This window comes from Hyperolius riggenbachi, chromosome 5 (genome assembly GCF_040937935.1).
Source record: "Hyperolius riggenbachi isolate aHypRig1 chromosome 5, aHypRig1.pri, whole genome shotgun sequence".
Lineage (NCBI taxonomy): Eukaryota > Metazoa > Chordata > Amphibia > Anura > Hyperoliidae > Hyperolius > Hyperolius riggenbachi.
The window spans coordinates 402,692,082-402,713,254 of NC_090650.1; the positions used below are offsets into that span (position 1 = coordinate 402,692,082).

General features: G+C 43.3%; 1 protein-coding gene across 1 annotated transcript in view; it reads left to right on the top strand.

Moving 5' to 3' along the window:
• LOC137519451 (fibrocystin-L-like) overlaps positions 1-21,173 on the top strand; it is a 388,270-nt gene that overhangs the window by 91,239 nt on the left and 275,858 nt on the right. The window contains exons 12-16 of the mRNA XM_068238405.1: positions 4,265-4,353; positions 6,487-6,640; positions 8,040-8,172; positions 13,504-13,647; positions 18,280-18,437. Of these exons, the coding sequence (XP_068094506.1) occupies positions 4,265-4,353; positions 6,487-6,640; positions 8,040-8,172; positions 13,504-13,647; positions 18,280-18,437 (678 nt within the window). The remainder of the gene's footprint in view (positions 1-4,264; positions 4,354-6,486; positions 6,641-8,039; positions 8,173-13,503; positions 13,648-18,279; positions 18,438-21,173) is intronic.

Sequence of the window (21,173 nt, forward strand, 5' to 3'; positions counted from 1 at the left end):
GCTGCCTGCTGTTGTATTTCCTCCTGCTGTCTGTGTCTCCACTGACAGGGAACACATTACAAGGTGCTGCTGCCCATGCGCCACCAGCTATTACGCTCAAAAATAGCTGCATCTATTTGAAAAAAAATGTAGTTAATTTAGAGGTGTCCGGGTTGAAAACTGTGCTGTCCCAATTGTGTATTGGACACAATGTGGGCTTCACGACCGCTGTCTGGAACCTCATGGTGTTTATTTACGCCCTGGAACCACTGCTAGGAACCAGGGCCTATTATGTCTCGCTGCCTGCCCTCCTGCCTGCTGCCAGTCTGCCACACACTCAACCTCCTCACGCTGCCTGCTGTTGTATTTCCTCCTGCTGTCTGTGTCTCCACTGACAGGGAACACATTACAAGGTGCTGCTGCCCATGCGCCACCAGCTATTATGCTCAAAAATAGCTGCATCCATTTGAAAAAAAAATGTAATTAATTTAGAGGTGTCCGGGTTGAAAACTGTGCTGTCCCAATTGTGTATTGGACACAATGTGGGCTTCATGACCGCTGTCTGGAACCTCATGGTGTTTATTTACGGCCCTGTAACCACTGCTAGGAACCAGGGCCTATTATGTCTCGCTGCCTGCCCTCCTGCCTGCTGCCAGTCTGCCACACACACTGATCCTCCTCACGCTGCCTGCTGTTGTATTTCCTCCTGCTGTATGTGTCTCCACTGCCAGGGAACACATTACAAGGTGCTGCTGCCCATGCGCCAACAGCTATTACGCTCAAAAATAGCTGCCTGCATTAATTTGAAAAAAAGTAATTAATTTAGAGGTGTCCGGGTTGAAAACTGTGCTGTCTCAATTGTGTATTGGACACAATGTGGGCTTCACGACCGCTGTCTGGAACCTCATGCTGTTTATTTACGGCCCTGGTACCACCGCTAGGAACCAGGGCCTATTATGTCAGTCACATCACACTGCCTGACACACACTACTCCTCCTCCTGTAGCTGCATTGAGCTTCTGCTGTCTGTGTGCTGCTACCACTGTCAGGGAGAACAGAAGAAGAACTATTTTCTGCTGCCACCTGCCCACCCACTCTCCTACCAGCAGCTATTACCACACTACAATAGCTGCAAGCCTGCAACTACTTCCTCCTCCTGCTGATGTCTGTGTTTTACCACCACCAGGGTACACAGAAAAAGGCGCTGTGGCTTGCAATGTGCCACTACCTACCTACTATGCCATTAACACAAATATCACTATGGTGTTATTAAAATAACATATTTCCACAAATGAAGTAAAAAAAAATATTACAAAAGAAAGGAAAACCAAGACACATAATATAATGATAGAGAAGAAGAGGAAGAAGAAGAAGAAGATATAGAAGAAGAAGATATAGAAGAAGATATAGAAGAAGAAGATGAAGAAGATATAGAAGAAGAAGACGAAGAACAAGAAGATATAGAAGAAGAAGATGAAGAAAATATAGAAATAGAAGACGAAGATGAAGAAGATATAGAAGAAGAGGAAGATATAGAAGAAGAGGATATAGAAGAAGAAGATATATAAGAAGAAGAAAAAGATTTAGAAGAAGAAGAAGATATAGAAGAAGAAGAAGGAGAAGGAGAAGAAGAAGAAGATGATGAAGAAGAAGAAGAAGAAGATATAGAAGAAGAAGAAGGTATAGAAGAAGAAGAAGAAGAAGATATAGAAGAAGAAGAAGATTTAGAAGAAGAAGAAGGTATAGAAGAAGAAGAATAAGAAGATATAGAAGAAGAAGAAGATTTAGAAGAAGAAGAAGATATAGAAGAAGAAGAGGAAGAAGATATAGAAGAAGAAAAAGATAATTGAAGAAGATACAAGAAGTAGAAGATGAAGAAGATTCGAGTAGAAGAAGATATAGAAGAAGAAGAAAAAGAAGAAGATATAGAAGAAGAAGAAGATATAGAAGAAGAAGATGAAGACGACGTAAATGAAGACTTCCAACAACATTTTGGACACACCTTCTCATGCAAACACTTTTCATGAAGTTAATTTACTATTTTTGATACCTTTTTTATAACTACTACATCACCACATAATCACTTGATGTTTGTCTTCATAAAAAAGGTGGTTTCATGCATCATTGACCTCCAATACAAGTTTTAAAAGCTATTTATGGCCAGCTCGAATATTTTAATCAAATACAGACTCGGATAGTGACGTCAGATATCCGAGTTCGAATCGGATATTCGATTAACTCGAATATTGAACTTCGAGTGAATTCGGATAGTTTACTATCCTAATTCGACCAAACTCGAATAGGATAATGAGGTATCCAAGCAACACTGGTGACAACCCACATTGTAAGGTTGTATCAACGCTTTGGTAGGACATCAGTAAGCAACAGTCTGTCCAGAATCCACCAATTCAGCAATGATTTATCGCACAAATGGATATCAGTAAACATCATAAAAAACAAACAAACGGCAACTTTAAGTGTAAACCGTTTAATATAGAGTTTTCATAGTAAAAACGGCTTAAAAAATAGCATAAAAACAAAACTTACATACGGGGCCCATGCAATGGGAACCCCGAGAAAGTTGCACGCGTGTATGGGTCAGCAGTAAAGGAGAGTATAAAGGTTCCGCCTGTCTCCTTCTCCTGGGAAGTGATTATACTGAAAGTGCTCTTAGTACCACCCTCAGGCAGACCCAGATTTAAATCACAGGAGCCTATAGGCACAGAAGTCCTGGCATCCTAGACTTCACCCTCAATGAACATACTAAACCACCACTGAACTTCACTGCAAGTGTGCTGGCTAGAGATGGCCCGAATAGTTCGCTGGTGGACAGTATTCTGCGAACTTCCGCTGTTAGCATTCGCGGTGACCAGTGAACATTTGGGTTGTTCAACCTGCCACCTATACATCATCATTAAACTAAACTTTGACCCCTTACTTCACGGTCAGCAGACACATGGCAGCCAATCAGCTAGCAGCCCTTTCTGGACCCCCACCCCTATCAAAAAGAAGTTGCAGTGGCCATATTGGATGAATTCTCTGCTGGCTGCTGAATGATAGTGAGAGCAGGGTCAGACTTGCTGCAGATAGGTAGCTAAAGCATTAGCTAGGCCTGTGTTCTTGTTCCTCTCACTGTGTTGCTGTGAAAGCATCCCAAACAGCCCTTTTAAGGGCTAGCACATTGGTGTCGTGTGTTTTTTTTGTGTGTGTGACACTCCACAGCCCACTGACACCCAGAGCTGTGTGCACACTACTGCTATTGTTGTTGCCTCATTAAGTTGCAGGCACAGAACCACTCCAGTGCATTATTATTTCACTGTATTCTGATAGTACTATTGCATTTATCTGTGTGTGAGACTCCACAGCCCACTGACACCCAGAGTAATGTGATATCTGCCCTTTAGGGATTTAAACTCGATTTTGCGTCAACTCTGTAATTTTTGGTGGAACTTTTGGCATGGATCCCTCTCTGGCATGCCACAGTCCAAGTGTTAGACCCCTTCAAACAACTTTTCCATCACTTTTGTAGCTAGAAACAGTCTTTGTAGGTTTTAAAATTCTCCTGCCCATTGAAGTCTATGGAGATTCGCCAGGTTTGCCTGTTTGCGAACATTTGCGGAAGTTCGCGTTCGCCGTTCGCAAATGGAAAATTCTATGTTCGTGACATCTCTAGTGCTGGCTGGCCCAGCTGTCACTTCTACCTTACTTCCCCTGCTGGCATAGGTAGCTACAGGTGCCCGTTAGTATTAGGTAGCCAGAGGTACTCTGAGTATTAGCTAGAGGTGACCCAAAGTATTAGGTAGGTAGAGGTGCTCCCAGTTGAAGAGAGATCTCATTAGCGAAATGCTGAGAGTTAGGTGAGCTGGCTGGCCTGAACAAAATTATTGATCGTCCGGGAGCGCTATGCACAGTAGTGATTTTTGCATACCGCACATGCGCAGAACGCTCCCGGCCACAGGAGCATGGTGAAGAGAATCCTGGCCTGCCAGCATAGCTGAGGTTGCTGCTGCTTGCCGAAGGGACTCAGAAGGTCTTCAGAAGCCCCAGGTAAGTTAAACTCTTTTTTTTTTTCCTTTAACATTTATTGAACCGTCTCCTACTAAGTGGAAAGTTATAATTAAAGCCTGCAAGTGTTAATTTTAGCAGCATAGTGAATTCACCACTGAGGAAAAACTAACAGGCAAATGATAAAATAAGTCTAGAAATGATAATTATGCCAATAAAGAGGCTTTGTGAATTGACCACATCTTAAATAATTCTGAGCAACTGTTCTCTTTCTGTGTTAGGTGGCTGTAGCTTCTGCTTTCTACTCAGGATCCTATTCCGACTATTCTTCTCAGAAGTCAAATTCATTTTACCTCCAAAAAGGACAACCGTAAGTGTGTGTGGTCACTGTATGTAGGAATGTGTGTTTACAGGTGTATGATGAACACTGTTGCACCGAACCAGCTGATTTTGGCGCAGCGAAGCCCCAATTGTTTTGGCGCCAGTGCTACGTGCCTGGTTTAAATGCCAGGAGTTTCAGCCGGGCACTGCACAAATTAGGAGGAAAAAGAAAAAGAGTAATTTGGCCGCTGGCAATAGCCAGTGATCGAATTACATGTGCCCCCCCCCCCCCCACCCGAGCAGGGATATAACTACAAATCATAGGGCCCCTAGAAAATTTTGATGGGGGACCCCACAAGAAGGGGGTATTGGCCACAGTGGCGGGGAGGGGGTCGGAACCCCCTCACCTGGGTCCCCCATCTGGGCTCTCCCTCTAGCTTAAGTTCAGCAGCAGCAGCCGCTATTAGTGAGAGTCAGTGGGCGGGGATGACTCACCTTTTCCGCGTTCCAGCAATACAGTCATTGCAGGAAGTGATGACAGTGGAACGCGGAAGAGGTGAGTCATCCCCGCCTGCCGCCTCTTACTAATAGCGGTGTCTGCTACTGAACTTCAGCTAGAGGGGGAGCGCAGATGGGGGACCCAGGTGAGGGAGGGGGGATCCGACCCCTCCCCGCCGCTGTGCCCAATACCCCCTTCCTGTCCGCTACCCCCTTATGCGGCGTATGGTACGCCGTGGGTCAGCCCGCTGCCTCTTACTAATAGCGGCGGCTGCTGCTGAACTTAAGCTAGACTTAAGCTAGAGGGGAGCGCAGATAGGGGACCCAGGTGAGGGAGGAGGGGTCCGACCCCCCTCCCTGCCGCTTTGCCCAATACCCCCTTCCTGCTCGCTACCCCCTTATGTGGCGTATGGGTCGGCTAGTACCTTTTAAACCATCAGAGAGCAAGAAAATGCTCAAAATAATTTTAATAGTACTTTTTTTCACCTACTTTTTGGTACTTTCTTAGTTGAAAAGTGCTGGAAAAGTTATTTTAAATCGAAGATTAAAAATTATCTCCTAGGAGAAAACTCAGGTGAAAAAGTGAATTGCATATGGCCCCTGATCTGGAGGATGGACCCATTTATCTGAAGGATTAAAGAAGTAGTTGGGGCCCCCTTACAACTCTGGGCCCCCCTACAGTCGCAGGGACTGCTCCCCTCTAGTAAGGCCCTGCCCCCGAGTTGCTACAACTTGAAGGGGGAATAGTAATCCGCACTGGCCCTGAGTTTATGCAGGAGCAGGGTGAGCCATTTTTTGGCTTAACCCTATGCCAGTGGATCCTAGGCCCTCTTGCGGACGTCAGTAGTTTAAATCTACACCCTGTCTGGAAGCTGTTATCCCTGCTGGGGCGTAGATTTCAGCTACTTACACTATGCGGAGCCGTCACTCTTGCGGTTCGCGCTGCTGTGACATCGCTGTAGCCCGATCACTCTGTTGACATTGTGATAAGGGAGGGTCGGAAAGTTGCCATGCATCAGTAGACTTGGCAGCTAATTGACCATCAGATTCAATAATTATTATCCAATCTAATGAAAATTGGTGCCACCAAGAGCATCCTCGATCAACAATTCAACCAATTTAGGGCCGATTGGACAAGATGGGAAACGTTAGGCCGACAGGCTTGATCGTGTGATAATAGCAAGCGACATATGCGATGGAAAACCCTGTTGTGTCCCCCCAAATGAAGATGTAACACCTCCTTCCCCTTCCCCCTGGTGCGGTGCATTAATACTTCACCTGTCCTGGTGTCCGCACTCATCTTCCTCACTTGCACCCCACGTGGTGGCCGGTGTATTGCACGTCGGGCTCACATGTGATGTCACGGGCACTGGTGGGGCACATCTACATTTGGGGGGACATGGCCGGGGGTGAAAAAGCCTCATCACTAGGTTGATTCCCAAAAGATTTCATGCAGTTTATGGCGGCTAGCATGGCAGCTAACAAATCTCTCTCCGATTGGATTCGATCACAGAGAGATCTGTTTCTTGGTCGATCGGCTGCCAAAATCGCTTGATGTATGGCCACCTTAAAGGAAGTGGTGAAAAAAGTTTCCTTCCTTCCATTTTATAACAATCTTCTGATTTGCTTTTTTGTTTTTTATTCAAATGACCTCATTCTGATTGTGCCTTGCATGACTTTTTAGGAGTTACATCGAGGCCTATACTGGGTTTGGATCATCCTTTATTGATATTGGTCTGTACAAACGTGGCAGTCCGTACAGCGACCAGCAGACAGCTGATGCCGTGAACGACGTGCAGATGATCCAGTCCCGCAGTGACAACATCTTAGAGAAACAGGTATGTGCAAGCCCCCAAGTGTCCTGAATCCTGCAGGACTATCCTGATTTGGTGGGGGCTCTCCCACTATCCCGCTATAACCCCCCCCCCCTCCCCCAGTGCCCCGGCCAGAAATGGGCAGAGAGGGTGAGAAAAATGATCAAGCCGCCAGGTGCGCAGATGTGGGAAGTGGGTTCGGCATTACATTTCTCCCTCCCTCCTAATGTGAACCCCGCCCCCCCACCGTGTCCCCCCTGCTTGCAGAGTAATTTTGTGCAGTGGAGTGGGCTGTCATCTTACCATTGATCCACGCGTACTGGAATTCAGCTCTTCTCTGCTTCTTGTGATGTCACAGGGATAGAGGGAGTAAGGTGATGCTGGACCCACATCCCGCTTCCCACATCGGCGCGGCTGGCCCCTCGATCTTTTTTTTCCCTCCTCTCCAATGGCACCCTCCTCCGCACCCACGGGCACCCTCACCCTCCTCCCCACCCACGGGCAACCTCACCCTCCTCCCCACCCACGGGCACGTCACCTCATCCTCCTCCCCACCCATGGGCACCCTCAACCTTCTCCCCACCCACGGGCACCCTCACCCTCCTCCCCACCCACGGGCACCCTCACCCTCCTGCCCACCCATGGGCAGGGTATATTGGTTCTTTTTTTAAAAGTTAATATTATGGAATATTGTCCAGGATAGAAAGGACCTATGCGGTTTTAATAAAGAAAGCAAACAAACATTTTTCATTTAAAATGTATGCGTGACTAGGGGTGTGTAAAGGTGTGATTAGGGGTGTGACCTAAGTTTCCTGCTTTCTGATTTCAAAATGTTGGGAGGTATGGGTATGTGTTTACCATATTTTCAAAAGGATAGTTAGTTCTGCATGGACATAACTAAGGTTGGGTCATTTCAGGTGACTAAGGCCATGTTCACAGTGTTGTGTTGCAGCTTTCTTTAACGGCCACTTTATAATGCAGCTAACCACATACAATGCACTACTTATGTGATATTCATAGTGAGGCGGTAGTGTTACAGTGCATTACAGCAAAATGTGCATGTTAACAGTAAAAGTATAGCATACTTTTCATTGACTCTATGCTTCACTGAGCCCACTCAGTCTACTGTCGGTATAAGCTCAGTGTGCCAGTCATGGGCCAATTACAGTGATTACAGGGTCAGGAGCCAATACAATTGGCTCTTGACCAGCTTATGGAGCTCTGCTGTCATACCGACAGCAGAGGGAGTGGTCTGCAGGGACCGGAGAGCGGCACGATAGGCAGAAGGGGTGGGAGTGTGCTGCGCGGTAATTTAATTCTACGCCCTGGCAGGGATAACTGATCCTAAACAGGGCATAGATTTCAATTACCAAGGTCCAACAGCGGTGTTCATAGTACACATTTGTTTTTGTTTTTTCCTCAGATCATAGCGCTTAAAAATTGGACAACAACTCAACAAGCTGTAGGTGAAGTTCAAACAATTACCGTGACCAAATACTGTGACCCTCCATGTCCAGAATTGTACTACAGCCTGATCTATGGAGCAGAGGAGACAGGTATTGTGTCATATTATGATATATACAGAGGGTATACCTTATATACACATGTATAAGCCTAATTTTTCAGCACACACAAAAAAGTGCTGAAAAGTTACCCCCAGCTTATATTCAAGTCAGTGGAACAGAACAGATGGTGAAGTTGGTTTTGTTACTGGCAGAGGAGCTTAAGGATCTTGCACTAGTGATCCTGCTCTTGCCTGCTGGCACCCTGCTGTGTCTGTGCCCTGAATCCCCTGCCCTGTGCCCTGGCTTGTGGAGTGGAGCATGCAAGCAACTTATCAGTGGTGCAATGATCAGGGATTCTTCATGTGTGGCAATCGCTGTGTCTCATATCTATGACGCCATCTAGTGGCTTCTTAAAACACAACTGTATCATCCTTGGGGCAAATCTCGCTATGGGGAGAAGGAATGACTTGTACTGCGGGCACATCTGGCTACTGTGGATTGTGCTATACTGGGGAGGGGTTTATACGTGAGTCAATCACTTTTTCCTGGTTTCTGAGGGAAAAGTGGGTACCTGGCTTATACACGGATCTGCTTATATGCGAGTATATATGGTAACTTCTAGGGATGTCTGGTCTCTAGCCTGTCTGTTATCCCCATGTTGTGTGAAGTATTTTATGTGTTTAACACAGCACTGCATAATGTCGCTGGTATTATTATTATTGATTTATAAAGTGCCAAAACATATTCTATGGTGCTGTACACAGTAAGAAACAAAAATGGGGTACATAATAATATGGACAGATGGTATACACCAATATACAAAATACAGAATTGGTGACAAAATACAGAATCGATACAAAATACAGAATTGGTAATTACAGTGATACAGTGGTATGAAGTAAAACCAGAACATACAGTCCATAGCAATAGCAAATGCAGAGATTGAGACTGCACCAGGGCCTCTGGACCTAAGGGGCCCACATAGGGCCCTGCTTCAGTTTCTATATTAATTCTTTATTGGTGCTGTGCTGGTAATGATCACCCCTAGATGTGCTTTGACTATGGTAATCCTCATCAAACCATTCCTTTTCCTCTCCTTACACCTCTCACTAAGTGGATGTCCTTGGAGATTGGGCTTTGGGCATCAACCCCGTCACTGCCACATAACGCCAGTCCCTTCACTGGCTACCTATAGAATGGAGGGTCCTATTCAAGATCGGCCTACTGACATTTAAATCCCTGAATAATCTAGGCCCTGGATACATGAAATATATGTTGCAGCTACGTAGCAATCCCCACATTCTCAGATCAACAGGTTCTAATAATCTAGTCATACCCAGAGTCCACTTGGAAACTTTTGGTCCCAGAGCCTTCTGTCATGCTGCCCCTACGTTTTGGAACTCCTTACCTCAACAGATCAGGACAGCTCCATCCCTGGACGTATTTAAATCCAGACTAAAGACCCACCTGTTCAGTTTGGCATTTGCAGAAATATAACTTTTGTTGTGTGAATACTTCATCCTACTAATTACTGAATCTGAGAGAGCCTAAGCGCTTTGAGTCCTATGGGAGAAAAGCGCCATAGAAATGGTATTGTATTGTATTGTATTGTATTGTATATCATCAGATTTTTCCACTCTGTTTGGCACAGTCCAATAGTAACATCTACCATGTGTGCCAGTTATTTCAAACTATTCAATATACAGTAGAGCCCCAATTATCCAGAACTCAACTAACCAGAACAAATCACAGGCAGTACTCAGTGGTGAAGGCCAACTTCTTAGTCTTGTTGTAGGCTCTGCTGTGTTTAAACACTGGGCTCCATGGCTCTCCCAACATTAAAATACTTTCTGTTACTGCATTTTATCATTTAATATAGACTTCATGGTGTGCATATAGAGTGGGGTATAGAACTGTATTAACTAGGTCTGTTTTTAACATCGAGTCTCAAGCAACCAGAAAGCACTCTTATCCGGCATCAGTTGATCCCCATTGGTGCCAGATAACCGAGACTCTACTGTATATTGGTGAGGAATATCCCATATGTTTTCATCAATTTGTATAGACATTTTCAATTGCAAGTTGATCAGTTCAATCCCACACTGATTTATTGATCATGACAATAAGCTCAATGTTCTTCAGTGGGGAACTATAATAAGGGCAATGCCATGGAGTTACTGTAATGAAAGAGGCCACTATTAGGCGTATGAGAGAATTCACCGCCGGGAGACTTGGGCGCAGGATACAGCCGATATGGCTTATCCTGCTACTGCACAAGTTCCCGGCAACGTTAATTACTATTCCCCCTCTAGGTTCACGTGGATGTTGGGGAATGAAATAGAGTACTGGCTAAAAGTTTTGATACTGTCAAAAATATTAGTTTTCACAAAGTTTGCTGCTAAACTGCTTTTAGATCTTTGTTTCAGTTGTTTATGTGATGTACTGAAATAAAATTATAAGCACTTTAAGCGGAATGAAACCCAGCATTTCTTCTTCGCTCTAAAAAATTATTTACAGCATATTATATACTTCCACCATTTTTTTTTACTAGAACAGCATTCAATTAGTTAAACACAGAGCTTGAAAGTTCAGTGCAGATAAATCTGGACGCATCCGAAGTGTAGATAATGTTATCTTGTGTTTTCTTAATTGTATCAAGTGAGGAATGTGACTGTGTAGAAGCTCCTGGACACAGAGAGACAATGAAAGCATTTCTGCCTTCAATACAACATGAATAAATCCAGTTGAATAAAATGCAAAGGCAGCTCTCAAAGAAAAACTGTACTTTAGGGAACTTGTAATTTCTAAATGAATAATAATACTTATGCATAAAAGCATATACAAAGTAGGAAAACATGTTTTATTGAATATTATGTCAGGGTTTTTTACCGCTTTCATAAGTTTCAAAGGCTTTCATTGACAACTACATGAGATTTATGCAAAGAGTCAGTATTTGCAGAGCTGGTCCTTCTTTTTTAGGACCTCTGCAATTCGACTGGGCATGCTCTCAATCAACTTCTTGGCCAAATGTTGACTGATAGCAACCCATTCTTTCATATTCACTTCTTTAAGTTTCTCAGAATTAGTTGGTTTTTGTTTGTTCACCCATCTCTTGAGGAATGACCACAAGTTCTCAATGGGATTAAGATCTGGGGAGTTTCCAGGCCATGGACCCAAAATTTCAACGTTTTGGTCCCTGAGCCACTTAGTTATCACTTTTGAATTATGACACGGTGTTCCATCGTGCTGGAAAATGCATTGTTCTTCACCAAACTGTTGTTGGATTGTTGGAAGAAGTTGCTGTTGGAGGGTGTTTTGGTACCATTCTTTATTCATGGCTGTGTTTTTTTGTCAAAATTGTGAGTGAGCCCACTCCTTTGGATGAGAAGCAACCCCACACATGAATGGTCTCAGGATGCTTTACTGTTGGCATGACACAGGACTGATAGTAGTGTTCACCTTTTCTTCTCCTGACAAGCCTTTTTCCTGATGTCCCACTTCCCAAACAATCGGAAAGGGGCTTCATCAGAGAATATGACTTTGCCCCAGTCCTCAGCAGTCCATTCACCATACTTTCTGTAGAAGATCAATCTGTCCCTGATGTTTTTTTGGGAGAGAAGTGGCTTCTTTGCTGCCCTTCTTGGCACCAGGCCATCTTCCAAAAGTCTTTGCCACACTGTGCATGCCGATGTGCTCACACCTGCCTGCTGCCATTCCTGAGCAACCTCTGCACTGGCTGCATTCCGATCCCGCAGCTGTATCCTCTTTAGGAGATGATCCTGGCACTTGCTGGACTTTTTGGACGCCCTGAAGTCTTCTTAACAAGAATTGAACCTCTTTCCTTGAAGTTCTTGATGATCCTATAGATTGTTGATTTAGGTGCAATCTTAGTAGCCACAATATCCTTGCCTGTGAAGCCATTTTTATGCAACGCAATGATGGCTGCACGCGTTTCTTTGCTGGTCACCATGGTTAACAATGGAAGATCAATGATTTCAAGCATCACCCTCCTTTTAACATGTCAAGTCTGCCATTCTAACCCAATCAGCCTGACATAATGATCTCCAGCCTTGTGCTCATCAACATTCTCACCTGAGTTAACAAGACGATTACTGAAATCATCTCAGCAGGTCCTTTATTGACAGCAATGAAATGCAGTGGAAAGGGTTTTTGGGGGGGATTCAGTTAATTTTCATGGCAAAGAAGGACTACGCAATTCATCTGAACACTCTTCATAACATTCTAGAGTATATGCAAATTGCTATTATAAAAACATAAGCACCAGCTTTTCTCATTTCCAATATTTTTGAGTCTCAAAACCTGGCTTTGACCAGGACTATAATTCGGCTTTCAGCTATTGGTGGAGGCCGAATTACAGTGTTTTATAAGTAACTTCAGCTCCGTGTTCTGACAGCGCTGAAGTTACTGACTGTGCACCGCTATAGCCATAATTCCTATTACAGTCTATGGTGGTGCCGGCTGTGCCCAAGTCTCCTGCGCTGGATTGCCAGTGTTCGACTATGAGGCCAGAGTCACCAGATCTCGATCCATTAGACTAGAGCAGCTTTGCGAGTGGTGGGATGGGATATCCACATCATGGATGTGCAGCCGACACATCTGCTGCAGCTGTGAGATTGATGCTGTCTTTTTAGCATGGACCAAAATCTCTGAGGAAGGTTTAAAACCCCTTGTTGAATCTTTGTGGTAAAGAATTAAAACAGTACTGAAGGCAGAAGTGTTAGAAGTATCAACAGGATTATTACCGTAAACTGCAGTGTAGTAAAACAACCACAAGATGTCACTGTATGTAAAACGTGATGGTAATCTTTATGGCATTGTCATTTCCTGTATTCACTCTGTAATCTAAGTAAGCTGCATTACCTGATGGTGTTGTATGATATAATCACTGCATGTTTTTCTTCAGTAAAGAGGTCTAACTTGTTATAATGGGTGCCTATCTGCATGTAAAGAATACTAAGCTCCAACAAAAAGGGTGTCCAACCAAGTAGGGATACTCATTCGGATTCTGTGGAATTGAAATTTCCGAATTTCCAATTGGTAAATGAAAATCGTATTTACCGCAGAAAAATTCTGCATTCTCTGAACTCTTAAGTATTAATGCAAAAAATGAAAAAAAAATTGGAAAATCGTAAAAAACGGAAATTGGTAAAAACAAAAATGCAGAAATCGGTAAAAACTAAAATTTGGAAAATCAGAAATCGGCATTAGCGGAAATGAGAATTTTCACAGAATTGGAAATTGGCTTTTCCAACTATCCCTGCAACCCAGTACTAGCATAGGTACTATGAAGGGACCAGTGAGTGTATAAGAAGTAATCAACTTAACTGTTCATTATTTACTTTACATTTGTACTCTTCCCAGGTCTGTTGTCAGCCGATGCCAGCGCAGCCGATGTCCAATCAGCATTGAACAACCTGTGGTCCATCCAGCCGGACTCAGTAAATGTGGATGTGCAGACTAATGATACACAGAATGTATACACCGTCACCTTCAACTCACAGAGAGGTGAGACAATACTGAGCACATTGGTCTCAATTCTGGTAGCTACATGATGTAAATATTTTTTGGTAGGTAAAATACCTCATGCGGTATTTTCTTCTTTTTTTTTTTTAGCAATTCTGACATATCTTTCTCCATTTCCAAACATGAGGTAAATGCATAAAGTGAGGTAAAATGCATAAAGTGGGCAACACGGTGGCGTAGTGGTTAGCTCTCTCGCCTTGCAGCGCTGGGTCCCTGGTTCGAATCCCAGCCAGGGCACTATCTGCAAAGAGTTTGTATGTTCTCTCCGTGGGTTTCCTCCGGGCGCTCCGGTTTCCTCCCACCCCCCCAAAAACATACGGATAAGTTAATTGGCTCCCCCTAAAAATTGGCCCTAGACTACAATACATACACTACATAATATAGACATATGGCAATGGTAGGGATTAGATTGTGAGATCCTTTGAGGGACAGTTAGTGACAAGATAAATATATACACTGTACAGCGCTGCGTAATATGTCGGCGCTATATAAATACTAAATAATAATAATAATAAATCATGAGGTATTTCAGTGGTAAGCATGCAGCCAGTAAATAAATTATATTAGTCTTTAATTGTCTTCCATAAGTTAGGATAGTCTTTGGAAGATTTTTTTTTTTTTTTTTTTGAGGGGGAGAAGGTGTATTTGATTATGTAGCAACCTATGAAAAGTATATTTATAGGCATCCCAGATGAAGAAAATATCCAGTAAATATTTGGAGTTTTATTTCTACTATTCTTTTCTATTACACAGCCTGAATAGGAATGACACTAAAATAGCAATAGGAACTTCACTAAAAACTGCAAAGTGCATACAAATTGACTTTACCTCCAGGTACAGGCAAGTCTTACACTGATTGGTAAATTATGTGCTAACATGCCCCCTAATTTCCATGAGATTAGCTATTTTAGGTAAAATGAATGCAAATTATCTCACAAATTACCTCGTAATTTACTGCATGAGGTAAAACATGACAAAAACTGACTAGAATTGCTAAATGTCATTACCTCATGAGGTAAATGACTGTACTTGAGGTAATTTGTTTGAAAATCCTGCCAGAAATTAGGCCATTGTAAGATCACATATTGTTATATTTTCAACATCTTTATTAAAATAATATTAACCACTTTACCCCCCACGGTATGGATTTCTCCGCCCCTTTTTCCACCCTGTTACCACCAAGGGACGGAGAAATCCGTACCTGACGCCGCTGTCCGCGCTCCCGCTCGCTCGTCCGCGTGCCCCTGCGCTCATGCACGCCGCCGCCCACTCGCCCGGAGATCAATGAATGGGAAAAACCTTTCCCGTTCGTTGATCTAAGCCCCCCGCAATGATCAGCTGCTTCTACGAGAAGCAGCGCGATCATTGTGAAAAAAAATTGCCCAGCCTCCCTGAACTTCCTGCAAGCGTACTTCCTGTACGCTTGCAGTTCGTATAAACGAAAACTCACTGTGGCCATCTTGTAGCCAAATAGTAAAATTACACCCTAAAGCATTTTTCATATACAAATACATTAGTAATACATTAAAAATTAACTCATTACCTCCCACACTCCCCAAATTTTTATTTTTTTTTGTAGTTAAAAAAAATAAAATTAAAAAAAATACATAAATAGTTACCTTAGGGACTGAACTTTTTAAATATTTATGTCAAGAGGGTATAACACTGTTACTTTATAAACTATGGGCTTGTAATTAGGGATGGACACAAAACTGGAAAAAAATGCACCTTTATTTCCAAATAAAATATTGGCGCCAAACATTGTGATAGGGACATAATTGAATGGTTTTATAACTGGGACAAATGGGCAAATACATTTCATGGGTTTTAATTACAGTAGCATGCATTATTTAAAAACTATAAAGGGCGAAAACTGAAAAATAATACATTTTTTTCCCACATTTTTTCCTATTTTCCTATTAAAACACATTTAGAATAAAATAATTCTTGGCATAATGTCCCACCTAAAGAAAGCCTAATTGGTGGCGAAAAAAACAAGATATAGTTCATTTCATTGTGATAAGTAATGATAAAGTTATAGACGAATGAATGGAAGGAGCGCTGAAAGGTTAAAATTGCTCTGGTGCTCAAGGGGTAAAACCCCTCAGTGGTGAAGTGGTTAAGGTATATTCTCAAAAAGTAAGCCTAAAGAGCAACTGTAGGGAAAATAACGCAACAAATACAATTGCTAATTTATTTTACAATATCAATTAATAAATCATTTAGTCAGTGTTTGCCCTTTGTAAAATCTTTCTTCGCCCTGATTTGCTTTCTGAAATTTACCACATGTGACTTTAGTCCTGTCAGGTGCAGATTTGCGGAATGTTTACTTATGAGAATTCCAAAGCCAGTGAAAATAATGCCTAGCCTCCTAGAATCTTGGAGGAGATTTCCGCATAGCTAAACATCCTAGGCTATAAGCTGGAAGGGCGGGACTACATACCAATTTACAGCAATATACAGCTATATGAAATGTTTGTGATGCTGAAGGAAAATTACCATAAAAGTGGGTATCCTGAATAATTGACTGTATTCTACTATAAGAGTCCCTAGAGTGCCTCTTTAACCACTTCCCTACTAAGGGGTTTTCCCCCTTCTGGACCAGAGCAATTTTCACCTGTCAGTGCTCCTCTCACTAATTCACCAATGACTTTATAGCTACTTATCACAACAAAATTATCTATATCTTGTTTTTTTTTGTTTTTTTGCCACCAATTAGTCTTTCTTTGGGTGGTACATTTTGCTAAGAATTATTTTATCCTAAATGCATTTTAACAGGAATAATACAAAAAATGGAAAAAAATAAATTAATTCTCAGTTTTCAGCCTTTATAGTTTTACAATAAAACGTGCTGCTGTGGATAAAATCCACACATTTTATTTGCCCATTTGTCCCGGCTATTACATCATTTTAAATATGTCCCTAGTACAATGTATGGCAAAATATTTTATTTAAAATAAATAAAGGTGCATTTTTTCTGTTTTGCGTCCGTCACTAATTACAAGCCAATATTTGCAAAAACTAACAGTAATATATACTTATGACATACATATTAAAAAAAGTTCAGTCCCTAAGGTAACTATTTAAGTATTTTTTTATGTCATTTTTTTTCAATATATCATTTTTTTTTATTTTGGTAACTATGGGAGAGTGTGGAAGGTAAGTAGTTAATTTTAATGGAAAATGTATGTATTTTTTAATAAATTATTATATGTAGGTGTAATTTTACTATTTGTCCACTAGCTGTTGCCCCCACCTTTATTCCCTCTTGTGTACTGAACAGTACACAGAGGAGGTTATGTGTGTGTATGTGGCACTTTCTTTTTTGTCAATGACCACAGCATCTCATTGATGCTATGACCACTGATCACAGGCACTTAGACCAATGAATGGGAACTGTGTTCCTATTCACTGATCTCCGGGGTAACGGACAGCTGCGAGAACACGGTGTGAGAGCTAGCGGGAGCGCGCACAGTGGTGATTGTGGCCGGAGACGTATATCTACACCCCTGTGCGGGAACTGAAGTCCTGAGGGGCGTAGATATACTGCCACAGATGGCATAAGTGGTTAAGCATGTTAAGTTTACTGGATTTGCATAATTTATGTAACTTGCTTAATAAATACAATACTTATGCTGCTTACATAACAGGCATTGTAAGCGTTGCATGTATAAAGAACTACATGCAAAGGCGTAACTATTAATCATTGATAGGGCCTCATAATGTTCATACCCTTTCCCTTGCCTACCCCTGCCGATCCTCACAGCCTGAAGGCCCTTCTTGCAAGGGTTATAAAACAAGTGTGGACATCATAATCTTCACACCTATAAGGGTAGCCACAAAAACACCTGTCCTGAAGGATGGACCCCTTTATGGGAGAGAGTGAAGTAGTAATTGGGGCCCCCTTACAGCTCTGGCCCCCCTAAAGTTACGTCTAAAGTTGCTCCCCGTTTGGTGGCCACTAGTTTTGATGTGATCGAGTTGTTCAAATTCTTCTAATCATACCCTGATCTTAAAGTGAACCTAAAGCCACGCAAAAAAATGAGATTAACTCACCTGGGGCTTCCCTCAGCCCCCTGCAGCCGATCGGTGCCCTTGCAGCTCCGCTCCGATGCTTCTGCACCCGCCGGCGAACACTTCCGGTTTGACCGTCACCGGCCAACAGGCATGGGAACGCGAGTGATTGTTCGCGTTCCCAGCCTGTATATCGCCCCTATGCTGCTATTGCGGCCTCCTGGCAGACCACATCAGGGGGTGTTAACTCACCCTTGTTGCCGAATCTGGTTGCTGCATGCCACATTTCAGCTCTCCAATATTTCCTCCTTCACAGCTGGCAGTGGGCAGATTTCTCTATGAGGGTCAAAACATTTTTTTTATTTTTTATTTTTTCAAAGAAGGAGTTAGAGTTCCAATCCCTAACTATTTTTTTTATTGCTGTCCTTCATTTTTTTGGGCTGGGGCTACCAGGTTTCATACTAAAGCCACAAAGCTCCACAGAAGTCCCAAGAAGAGGAAGTAAGAAGAATCTCCCCAATGGAGACACATACATAAGTTTCTAACGCTGTTTTCCGTTTACGTCAATTGTAAACTTCTTTATATTTTTACAATAATTAGGGGATTTCAAGCTGCTGTCGTATCAGATTCTGGATGGAAGCAACATCACTGTGGTTATTGAAGAGCAGACGAAAGGGGTCCCGGACATGAGAACCTTCACCTTGGTGTGGGACAACGTCTACTCCAAACCCCTGGCTGTGAATGCCTCCTCTGCAGACGTAAGTTGGGAATGCCGTAGATAAATTTGTGGCATGCTGGTAGAAATAAAAGCCGTTTTAAAGTGCATCTAAGGAGGGGGGAAAAGTTAAAATATATACTTATACTGGAACTTCAGAATACCCAGTACATATAAGCATCTGGGTATCTCCTTCACCTGGATAGGAGAACTGAAAAGAGTTGCCTGGAGTAGCAATAAAATGTGTTTTAGTACGGGTAGTCCCCAGGTAACAAAACAGCCAACTTACAAATGATCCGTCACCCCCTTTGTGATGATGATGTCATTTCCGCACACTGGAAACAGAGAAGACCTCGGTAAGCTTTCCCAGATCAACATGGGAGGTAAGTAAGTAGGGCACAGAAGACACTAATCAGGCAGAGAATACACAGCGTGGCGCACAGGTGGAACAAAGGTTGTGCAGTAGAGACACAGGAGGCACAAAGAGCGAAGCAGGGCTTCTTGGCACCTCCTGCTGCAACACCGTGCAGTGCCTAAGCTTGGCACAGCTATAGCAGTAATGAGTAGTCCACTCCCCATGCGATTGCCGGACGCCGAATTACTTCTTCGTCTGCGTTGAAATGACTCCTCCCCCTCCCCTCCCCCCCCCCCCCGAGTTTGTGCGGCGGCAGCGTGAGCCGTCATCCGGCTCACCCTGCTCCAAAAAGCCCTTGCGCCAGGACGCCATGTATGCACAAAGAGGGTCACAATGGGGACAGTGGAGGCACAGGGTTGCATAGGTGGTACAATGGTGGCAGTACAGGCAAAGGGGGACACAGGAGGCACAAGGCACAAATGGTTCACAATGGGTGAAGTGAGGGGGTGCACAGAGCAGACACATGAGGCACAAAGGGAATATGTTTCTGTTCATATTGTTTTTATTCATACTTTTGGTTTGGTATAAGATGTACCAACTGTCCATTAAGTTATGTATTTAATAGCATTTGTCCCGTTCCATCAAAATATTTACTACTCTATTGCTTTTATCATGGTTGGGTAACCAACTCAGCTCAAAATTCAATAAAAAAAAATAAAAAAAAGTTATTAGAAAACAAAAGGAGGCACAAAGTGAAGGTACAGAGGAAATACAAGAGGCACAAATGGGTCACAATAAGAGCAGTGAAGCCACAGGGGAACACAGGAGGCACAAAGAGGAATTGAAAGCACGGGGGGGGGCAGGAGGCACAAAGGGGTCACAATGAGAGCAGGGAAGGCACAGGGGGCAGAGGAGGCACAATGGGAGCAATAGAGGCACAAAGGGGACACAGGAGGCACAAAGGGGTTGCAATGGTGGAAGTGAAGACACAAGGGGGGCAGTGGAGGCACAGGGGGAAACAGGAGACATAAAGGCGGCAGTGAAGGTACAGGAGCGCATTTGAGACACGGGGGGGGGGGGGGCAGGTTGCACAATGACGGCAGTAGAGACACATTAGGGGCACACAGGGGGGAGCGAAGGTACAAAGGGGCTGTGGGTGGCAAAATGGAAGCAGTGGATGGGGGGGGGGGGGATACAGTGTTTCGACTTACAAACAGGATTCATGGTTAGAACTAACCTATGGTCCCTATCTCAATTATTCACCATGGACTACCTGTACACAGAAAGATATCCGGTTGAAGTTAACTCAGCACAAACAGTGTGTTCCCAAAGGACGTGCAGCAAAAGAGATTGCGCCTCAACAATAAAAAATGTCATCCAAATTCACAGCGTCACAGTCCGTCAGGTTGTATAAAACTCACAGTATTTCCCCACTTTTGCTTCACCACATATACTGTGCCCACCACATGGGCCATACAGTGCATCCAGAAAGTATTCACAGTGCATCCTTTTCCCACAAAAGATTAAATTATGATTTTTTCCTCTACTTCTGCACGCAACACCACATAATGACAATGTGAAAAAAAGTTTACTTGAGGTTTTGGCCAATTTATTAAAAATAAAAAATAAACATTTAGAAAGCATTGGTACATACCGTATATACTCGCATATAAGCCGACCCGCATATAAGCCGACCCCCCAACTTTCCCCTGAAAAAAACAGGGAAAAATGATTGACCCCCATATAAGCCGGGGGTAGGAAATGCTGGATTGGTGCAGCCCCCCAGTGTGTCCCAATATAGCTAGTATAGTGCCCAGTATAGGTAGGTAGTGTCCAGTATAGCTAGTATAGTGCCCAGTATAGCTAGTAAAGTGCCCAGTATAGCCAGTATAGTGCCCAGTATAGCGCCCAGTATGGGTAGGTAGTGCCTCAGTTTAGCTAGTATAGTGCCCAGTTTAGCTAGTATAGTGCCCCAGTATGGCTAGTAAAGTGCCCAGTTTAGTTAGTATAGTGCCCAGTTTAGCCAGTATAGTGCCCAGTTTAGCTAGTATAGTGCCCAGTTTAGCTAGTATAGTGCCCAGTTTAGCCAGTATAGTGCCCAGTTTAGCCAGTATAGTGCCCAGTTTAGCTAGTACAGTGCCCCGGTATGGCTAGTAAAGTGCCCAGTTTAGCCAGTATAGTGCCCAGTTTAGCTAGTATAGTGCCCAGTTTAGCCAGTATAGTGCCCAGTTTAGCTAGTATAGTGCCCCAGTATGGCTAGTAAAGTGCCCAGTTTAGCCAGTATAGTGCCCAGTTTAGCCAGTATAGTGCCCAGTTTAGCTAGTATAGTGCCCCAGTATGGCTAGTAAAGTGCCCAGTTTAGCCAGTATAGTGCCCAGTTTAGCCAGTATAGTGCCCAGTTTAGCTAGTATAGTGCCCCAGTAT